The sequence below is a fragment of the Humulus lupulus genome, chromosome 2 (assembly GCF_963169125.1).
Source record: "Humulus lupulus chromosome 2, drHumLupu1.1, whole genome shotgun sequence".
In the NCBI taxonomy this organism is placed as follows: Eukaryota; Viridiplantae; Streptophyta; class Magnoliopsida; order Rosales; family Cannabaceae; genus Humulus; species Humulus lupulus.
The window spans coordinates 13,083,241-13,093,148 of NC_084794.1; the positions used below are offsets into that span (position 1 = coordinate 13,083,241).

A 9,908-nucleotide genomic window follows, 5' to 3' on the forward strand; every position below is an offset into this window, starting at 1 on the left:
ACCAGAGAAACCAGCGGCGCCTCCTTCCACATTTGCTCACCTAGGTACGTTTTTATCAATTTTAATGTAAAAATAGTGATTTATATATGTTTATGTAACTTATATATAGTTTTTTTTTGAATTTTTTGTATAGATTTTGTATTTTTGAAGATTGTAGTTTGAAAACCCATAAACTTTCTTGGTTTTTTGGGGTTTTCTACATCAAGAACCCACATTGCTCAATTACCACAAGTAAGTGCAATTTTATTAATTTTTGTGATTTTTTTTTTATAAATTGACATAATTTCGGATTTTTTAATTTTTGGATAGTTTTATATTAATGATTATGTAATTATTTTAGGTTTAAACTTTGCATTTTAATATTTGATTTTTTTAGAATTTTTTTATTATAATTTATTTTATTTTTATTAACTTTTTTTTTAAAATTTAATTTAATTTCGAATTTACTTATATAAATGAGTGTATATATATATTAACGGATATATTTTGTATAACTTTCATTTTATTAATTGTTTAGTTTGATTATTATTAGTAAATTTTTGTTTATATTTTGTTAACTTTTTAAATTTTGGGTTTAATTGGTTAAATATGTATATATTAAAATTGTTTGTTTTTTTAAATTATATTTTATTATTGATTTAGTTAGGATATTTATAGTCAATTTTTCTTTATGTGATTTGTTAACTTTTTTAAAAAAAAAAAACTTTATTTCGGATTTAAGTATATAAATGAGTACATATAACAAATTATTTGTTTTCTTTAAGCACATTATTGTTTATTTAGTTACAATATAGCTTTAATATATTTTTCTTTATATTTTGTTAACTTTTTTATTATTTTTTTGTTTATTGTTATATTTGAGTAGGTATTTTGTTGACAACTTTGTTGGTGAGATAAAGCTTTTGGAGGATTTTATATTAGAGGTAATATTTTAAACCTTAATGTATAATTAAGATATTGAACTTAGTAGAATGTACGAATTATAATATAGTGGAGATAGGACCTGAAACTGTGTCCTGCGGTGATATAATGTTGTAATTGTGCATGTTTGATTGATTACTTGATTTGTTGTATTTATGTGATGAATATAGGTTTATTTAAATTTTGGGAAATATGATAGAAATAAGAGAAATGCTGCCCAATTTTTTGTAAGATTTAGTAATTTGAGCAAGTTGGTGAGGAAATTTTAGTTTAAGTAGGTTTAATACTTATAAATTTAGAACACACAAGAGTACATATATTAACTTTGATATCTGAATTACTTTTATAGTTTTGATCACAAATGTTAACTCTAGATAAATGTTTTAAAAAAATTATATTGTTGTTTTTCTGTTTCTGCTACTGTTTTTTTGTTTCTGGTGCTGATTTTTTTTTATCAAAATAGGCTAAGGAAATTGGCATAAACATTTGCAATTTCCCTGGTTAATACTTTATGTGACAATGCCCAACTGACGCAAAAAATACTCATTTTTAACATTTGTGGCAGTGCCCTACTGATGCAAACCAGAGTGTCATTTGCGTCAGTGGGGCACTGCCACAAACTGGCATTTGTGGCAGTGCCCCACTGACGCAAATGACACTCTGGTTTGCGTCATGGGCAATTGCGTCACATATCAAACTGACTCAAAAAATCAATTGTGGTAGTTATAAACTGAGGCAAATGACTTTTTTGTTGTAGTGATAGTCTTTATTCACATAGTGACTTTTTTTTCTTCAGGTTTATTGTTTTACTGAAGAGGTGCTTAATATGTTTGTTTATATCTATGTGTGGTTTAGTTACGTTGTTTAATTTTCTTGAATACCTTTTATGTGGATGGACAAACATGTGTAAAACTTACTATTACTTGTAGATGACTATAATTATTCTTTTTCAGCTATTATACAGTATGTATATTGGTAATGACTATGCTTTATTAATACATTGTGTCTAAACAGGAAAATAACACAATAATAGTGTATTTTGACAGTTGATTCTTGAATAGAATGGTTTGCTTATAAACGGTATCTCAACCTCTTTTAGCGACAGAAAAAGAAGCCAAGGTCTCTTAACCTTATTAAAAATAAAGGTTGTGAGCAATGTTGCGGCAATAATCATCAATAAGTCGGACTCCTTTATTGACCACAAGTTGCAGACTCATGAAGATGGTATTTTAACTGGACTGAAAAGTTGCATCTTTTTTTTAACAATAGTAATTATTGTCCTTCAAAAATACGAATCATGTAAATATTTTATTTTCATTGGGGTTTTATGCGGATAATTTGTATATAAATATTATTGTTGTTATGTTATGACAATCTTATGTTATTGGAAATATTAATCAGACTGAGTTATTATTAAGAATTTCATTATGAATGATAAGTTGAATATGCATCAAAATATTTAAAATGAATAATTTTTTTAATATATGGGAAAAAATTAAATGACATTTTTATTGTAAATATATATGTCTAATATTCTATTAAATACTACAAATTTAATAATAAAAATATATATTTTTGTGACATTTTCATAAATGTTACTAAAATTATTTTTTAATGTAATAAAAAATAAGGGATTTAGTGACATTTTCAAATGTCAGCTCAATTTTAGTCACACTGGTATATCTTATACTTGACACAAAAGCCACTAAAGCTATAAATGCCACTAAAAGTAAATAATAATGACATTTAGAAGTGTCACTAATTTAATATTTTGGTGTAGTGTTTGCCCCTACCTATAGGCTCGTTATCTAAAATATGAGTTCCAAACAAAGAGTTATGAAGGGAAACTAAAAGGAAAAACTTCATAAAAATGCAACAGAGAAACTAGAAAACGGCAACAAAGAAAATGAACAAAGAAAAAAAGAGAATTAAGCCCCTCTTGGTAATTACTATTCAGTCTCACGAAATGGCTAAATAGCTTTCAAACTCTCGAAAAAAGGAGCTCTTTGAGAGTAGACTCACAAAAAGCTAGCCAAGTAATTTTTTTCCCCGAATATCTCACCTAATGCATAATGTACGAAGATGTCTATACTATCACAAAGAGAGTCTAGAGTATAGCTGGACTCACAAAGATCGAAGCATTTTTATAAAAGTAGCATTGTAAGTTGTAAAAAGCTCATCTTCCCTTGGAATAATATGAAGAAGCAAATTGGAAGTAGCTGTAGTCTTTTATAAACTTACCTAACTATTCCATAAATACATGTAATGTTGTTAATTTATATCATAATATGATACACATATATCGAGATTTTTTTTATAGGGGCTTCACTTTAAGTCTTATTGGTGGGGCTCTTAGTGTTCTTGACCCGTGAATAATTTTCGGTGTGATGTTTTTTTATGACTATGTATATTGTAGCTATTTAGAGCATCCTGTAAATTTTCAGAAAATTCCGAATAGTTTACAGTACCGAAAACTAAGTTCAAACATGTTGTTTTCCACGTGCATAAAAAAATTTAGTCACACGTGCAACAACATGTTTAAAACTGTAAACTATTCAAAATTTTCTAAAAATTGCGTCGATACTCTAAATAGCTACAATATACACGGTCATATATTTTTTTTGCCGAAAACTATTCAAAGGTCGAGAACACTGAGAGCCCCACCGATGGGGCTTAAAGTGAAGCGCCTATAGGAGAATTCCCCTATATATATGATAATTATTCAATAAGGGCTTCACTTTAAGCCCGGCCGGTGGCGCTTTCAGTGTTCTCAACCTTTGAACAATTTTTGACACAATTTTTTTTATGACCGTGTATATTGTAGCTATTTAGAGCATCTTGCAATTTTTCAGAAAATTTCGAATAGTTTATAGTACCAAAAACTAAGTTCAAATATATTGCATGGGTAAATAATTTTTTTATGCGTGTGGAAAACAACATCTTTGAACCTAGTTTTCGGTACTGTAAACTATTTGGAATTTTCTGAAAATTTACAGGAAGCTCTAAATAGCTATAATATACACGGTCATAAAAAAAATTGTGCCGAAAACTATTATTGGGTGGAGAAATACTAAGAGCCCCACCATTAGAGCTTAAAGTGAAATCCCTATAAAAAAAAATTATCATATATATATACACGAATAAAAATAAAACATGCATATACATTATACTATAATACTAAAATTTTTAGATTAATTTGTGCCAGCTGTGTGATAAAGATGATTTTAATGACATTAGATATGGAATGGTATGGATGCATGAAATGCAGGAATCGAAGTACAAAAAATGATGAAAAACTTTTGGACTAATTAAGGAAGGATACTGTAGAATATATATATTTATATATTTGGAGCAAAGATTATTTAAAGTTGTGGAACCAAGCTGTCTCCTACGGGGTTACAGCAGTGCACGATACCCATTTTATATACATATCATCATCATAATCATCATCATCTCCATTCAACTCCATTCAATGTATACCTTTATTTTTTTTATTTAATTTATCTTTCACTTGTCCCCTACTATTTTTTTTTTTCACTACATACTTACCAAATCAATAATAATTAATATTAATAATCATTTTATCTTCGTATGTACGTATAGTTAATATAATTATACTCTTGTATAGTTTCAATAATATCAAAATATTCCATTCATAATCTTTTTTTTTTTTTATCAAAATTAACTTTAAAAATAAGACAAAAATGCTCTTCATTCATTCACTTGAATTTTTAAAATATTTTATAATTTAAAAAAAAAAAACATTATTTCATGAAATGAAACGAAATTCCATAATTATGTAAACTAACCCATGTTAATATTATAAGTTATAACTATATCAAATCCAATTAAATTCAACTGGATTGAATTTCTTAGGCAATATTGATAGAATACATTGTTAAAATTGTAATCTTTGAGAGTGCCAACCAATAAATCATTGGATCTAAAGTTTAGATTCTAAACCAATGCTCAGCCCTTTTGGAGTATTAATACATATTTGTATTAATTATGCTCCTATATTAATTATATAAATTAGTGTAAAGTTCCCCATTATAAAATGATTTATTATGATAAAATTAAAGAGCCAGTTGGAATTAATTTTTTTAACTTGATTTTTGTTGAGGTTATCCCGCTATATATATATATATATATATTGGCCATTGAACAGTTTTTCATACATATCAATCCTCTGTAAAGTTGTAAGTTTCAAGGTTTTTTTCTTCCCATTTTTATCATGAGTTTCCTACTATTTCCTCTTCGAGTCTGAGTTATATAGCATACTCCTTCAAAAAAAAAAAAAAAAAAGACTGACTCAGTACTTGTGCTTTTATGTCCTTAGTACAATTCTGAATCATACTACGGAAATTAAACATATAATTAATATTCTTTGAGAGAACGCTAAAAATATTAAGAATTTGTTTTTCGTCTTAATTGCATTTTTGTACATTGAAGATTTTGTAAAACTTTTTTTTTAAAAAAAAAAAAAAGGAAGCACTCCATAATAAATAGTATATACGTTATGAGAAAAAGTAAAGTAAAAGCAAGGAATATTTTGACATTAAAATCATATGAATTAATATATACACAATATTGTGGGACCAAGCAAGGTTGAAAAAGGCAGACAGGCACAGATCTACGTACGTACCTTATTATTCCTTCCCTAATCCCTACTTTTCACACATTCATGTGTTTCGATCCTTTATCTTCTTCTTGCACGAGAAAAGAAGAATTTTCATCTCAAGAAAAAATTCTTTACTTGCTTTGATCACAAACCCCAAAATCCCTTCCAACACTTCTCCAATCTCAGTCATATATATGCTAATATAATTATCATCATCGTCAAACACATGCATATATTGTTCTAAGTATTAGAAATCTTTTCAGCCTTTCAGAACATATACATCTATACATATTATTATTGCTTGATTATATCAGCAGTACCAACTAGCCATGGGTGTTCTTGGTGCAATAGCTAAACATTTTGATACTATTATCGGGTATATATATATATATAAATACATTTATTTTTGTACACAAACTAATGTGTTTGACATTATTATATACATAAGTATTTTTAGTTTCTCTGACCATTTCTTTCCTTCTTTTGAACCTGCAGGCCAGGAACAATGCTTGTTTATCCATTGTAAGTGGAGAAATGATACATATATAATAGTTATTATTAATTGAGAACATAGTTTTGCTCACTGTATATATATATATATTTATGGATGAACAGATATGCATCGATGAGAGCTATAGAGACTCCTTCATCACTAGACGATCAACAATGGCTGACATACTGGGTTTTATATTCCTTCATTGCACTTTTTGAGCTTTCTTGTTGGCAAGTCCTCGCATGGTAATAAAATTCAGATTATATACAAATATACAACAATATATATATACGAATTTGCATGTATAAATTAATATATATTTGCTTGTGTATGCATGCAGGGTTCCTTTTTGGGCGTACATTAAGCTGTTGTTTTGCATGTGGTTGGTGTTTTTCAATGGAGCAGCATATATATATGGGAATATAGTGAGAAAATATGTGAAGATTGGGAATCATATGATGGTCAACTCAAATTATCCAGAGAGTCAAAGGAAAGTTTTAGAGATGATGAGCCTTGACGCTAGAAACTCCATTGAACAATATATCGGTCGTTATGGACCAGATGCATTCGAAAGAGTCATCAAAGCTGTACGTACAAAACAATATTATATTTTTACAACTTAATTATACACATTCTCATATGCATGTCAACTAAAATTAGCTTAAATACATTTACTTTAATATTATCCACTTTTATAATAACATTTCCACATTTGAAAAATACACTATGTTCTGAGTATTTGAGCCAGAAAAATGGTATAACGGTAATTGTAACTAAAATATTGGCTATAAAAATTAAAAAAATTCAAATTATGGCTACAAATAAGAAATAATCACTTAAAATAGGTACTTTATGTAAGTTTTACATAATTTTCAGTTTTTTTTTTTATAGAAAACATAGGTCAATAATTTTATAAACATAAATCAATTACTTTTTTTTTTAGGGCAATTGATTATTTGCGTTTTCTTTTTGCAGGCTGAGAAAGAAGCAAGGAAGCACTGAATAAACAAACCAAGCTGTCTCACAAGCATCATAAATTCATTGCATAGATTGATAAATACAATTAAAAAAATCGTGTGTGTATATGTTTTATATATACGGATTATAATTATATCAGCATTTTTTTATATAAATAAATGTTACAAGTAAAAGAAAACAGAGAGCCTTTTAAGCTTAATTCATCAATTGAATTTGAACAAATTCACTGAATTAATGATTTCACGAGCTTTATTCAATTGATTTATTGGTGAATGATACAATAATATATGTGTATAATATAATTAATTATATATATATATAACGTGACCGATCGATATGAAAATGTACAATGTCATAAGGCTTAATTAATCGAGGGTAATCTTATTCTAATATTGAGATTAACGTACGTTTCAAATAATCTCCTTTGCCAACTCGTCTTTATCTATCGATCGTCCCACTTTATTTATATTTATATTATTTGGGTTTAATAATTTTGTATCTGAGAAAATCACTTTTTATGTAATGAATTGCGCTTGACGCTTCTCTCTAGACATAGTTTGTTTTTAGAATTATAACATAATAGTTCTTTACTCTACGCGCCAATTTTCAAACTGACACGTGGTCGAAATAGGTATCACTACTTGTAGTGGCATTCAAGCCATCCATCATGGCATTATCGAAACCTCAATTGCCATCAAATACCATCGAAAAAAACTACCAAATAACTTATTCTTATTAATTATACCTTTCGATGGCCATCAAGGTCCCACAAAAATCAATAAAAAAATTGCCACATAATTTCTAATGCACCCCTCGATGGCGTTCGAAAATTATCAAGGCACCTTTGATACTAATTTAATTGACACTTTACAACCTAAATCGAAACCTATTGAACTTTATCGAAATCATAGTCTGTTCAACTACACTCTATCTAGATTTATTTGATACAACCAAAAATCTTGTATATTAACCATATTTGACAGAAAAATACTTAGATGTCCAGTCAAAATCAAATCAAACTTAAGAAAGAAAACAACAATTTAAATAACTTGAGTGTGAGAAAGAATATGTCGAGCAGTGGCAGTATTGAGGAGAGAGAGTAGATGTGTTGAGAGGACATCATAGGCCGTCTTGTAAAGAGAAAAAGAGTGAGAATAGGTTGGAGTGGTGTTATTAATTTGCATAATAAGACATGAGCAATGTGTAACGCCCAATTTTTTGAAATGTTAATCGACTATTATCATAATTGATTTTAAAATAAAAATACTTTTTATTTATAGAAAATCCATTGTAAATAAAAATCAAACGTTAATGAAACTCTGGAGTTTAAACCCATCGTTTAAAACTATACATTATTATAAAAATACTTAATAAATTCCTAATGTAGACTTGATCTCTTATGGTCGTAAAATCCTTGACATGTACGCCCTCCGCCAAAGCTCTCAAACTTATGGCGTAGTAACCACATCTTTGTCTTTACTTGTAGCATATAACACTACAAAAAACAAGGCCTATACCGAGAACAAATGTCTTCGGTATAAGTCCAAATGTCCTCGGTATCCCCTCTACCGAGACAATGTCGTCGGTAGAAAGTTATCGGTACATCCGCGTCGGTAAAACAAAACTTCTACCGACTACATTAAAAATGTTCTCGGTATAGGTTTTACCGAGGACAATGTCCTCGGTAGAAAGTGACAAAAGTCCTCGGTACAACCAACCCCAATTTTTCATCGTACTGGTATATACCGACATCTTACTGGTATATACCGAGGACAATGTCCTCGGTATAGACTTTTCCCCAATTTTTTTTTTTATATTTGTTATTCCCTTATTTATTTATTTATTTAATTTGAATTAAATATAAAAAAATTAGAATAAAATTAAAACACTTATATTAAACATATAAATAAAAACATAAGAGTATGTTCGCTGAATCAAAATAAAGAGTTGTCTTAAACATGATAATGTAATAGTCAATTGTAATAAAATTCATACATAAGTCCCACTGAGTCGGTGCTCCAACATCGGGATCATCGGGTGGTGGTGGGGCACATTGAGATCCCGGGGTGATACAATGAGTCTGGACATGCTCCTCTAACTGTCGAAGACGCTCTCTCATCTCAGACAACTCTTCATCTCTAGTTTGTGAAGGACGAAAATCAAATGGAGTTCGGTCCCTTATGTTAAGGATACGTCCATATCCTTTCTGGTGGCCCCGTCGTTTTCCGAAGACAGTTTGTACCAAAGATATGTCTTCATCTTCAGGCGCACTCGAAACTGGTGTGGAACTCTCAGTATCAGTTGTCTGTGTCTGCTGTGTGTCGCGGTATGCACGCAATTCCTCCTATGATACAATGTATAATGTAATTAAAATTTTGAAACAATTAAAATTTTGAAAAATGTTTAAAAAAACATAACGTACCCAAGTATTTTTGGCTGTCTCTGTCACCCACCCTGTGCCTGATTTATGGTGAGTATCCATCCAGCTATCCGGGATGGACTCAAGTTGCCCAGTCTCTAAATTGCGCTGTCATGTACATATATTTTTATAAAATTAATAATTAAACGTAAATAAGAAAAATAAACTAAAAAATAATTAATTAACTAACTTTTTATAGCGCAGGGCTGGGATTGACTGAGAACCTCCATAGCTAAGCTCTTTCAGTTTCCTCCTATTTTCCTTGTTGACCACATAACGTTTCTGCAAAAAGTTATCGTTAGTAATATATTTAATTAAGATAGTTAAGTTTAGCAAGAAATTAATACCGTAATTTCTGGGCGTCGGAAAAATTCAATGGCTTTTTGCCACTGCGTATCCGTGCAACCACCATAACGATTTTGTGGCCCATTAATCGTTAAATGCTCTTTAATATCGTACTTCCAGTCAGAATACTT

General features: G+C 29.2%; 1 protein-coding gene across 1 annotated transcript; it reads left to right on the top strand.

Moving 5' to 3' along the window:
* The first annotated feature begins 5,759 nt into the window (after positions 1 to 5,759).
* On the top strand, positions 5,760 to 7,338 carry LOC133815843 (HVA22-like protein f). Its single transcript, XM_062248630.1, has 5 exons — positions 5,760 to 5,918; positions 6,038 to 6,064; positions 6,158 to 6,280; positions 6,376 to 6,622; positions 7,011 to 7,338. The coding sequence occupies exons 1-5, from the start codon at positions 5,872 to 5,874 to the stop codon at positions 7,035 to 7,037; spliced, it is 471 nt and encodes a 156-aa protein (XP_062104614.1). The 5' UTR covers positions 5,760 to 5,871; the 3' UTR covers positions 7,038 to 7,338.
* The last annotated feature ends 2,570 nt before the right edge of the window (positions 7,339 to 9,908 follow it).

Bases quoted from the DNA above. Each gene is read 5' to 3' on its own strand.
- LOC133815843 (XM_062248630.1), top strand. From the start codon at position 5,872: ATGGGTGTTCTTGGTGCAATAGCTAAACATTTTGATACTATTATCGG. The intron at 6,281-6,375 runs GTAATAAAATTC...GTATGCATGCAG, and splicing joins TGTTGGCAAGTCCTCGCATG to GGTTCCTTTTTGGGCGTACA. The intron at 6,623-7,010 runs GTACGTACAAAA...TTCTTTTTGCAG, and splicing joins TCGAAAGAGTCATCAAAGCT to GCTGAGAAAGAAGCAAGGAA.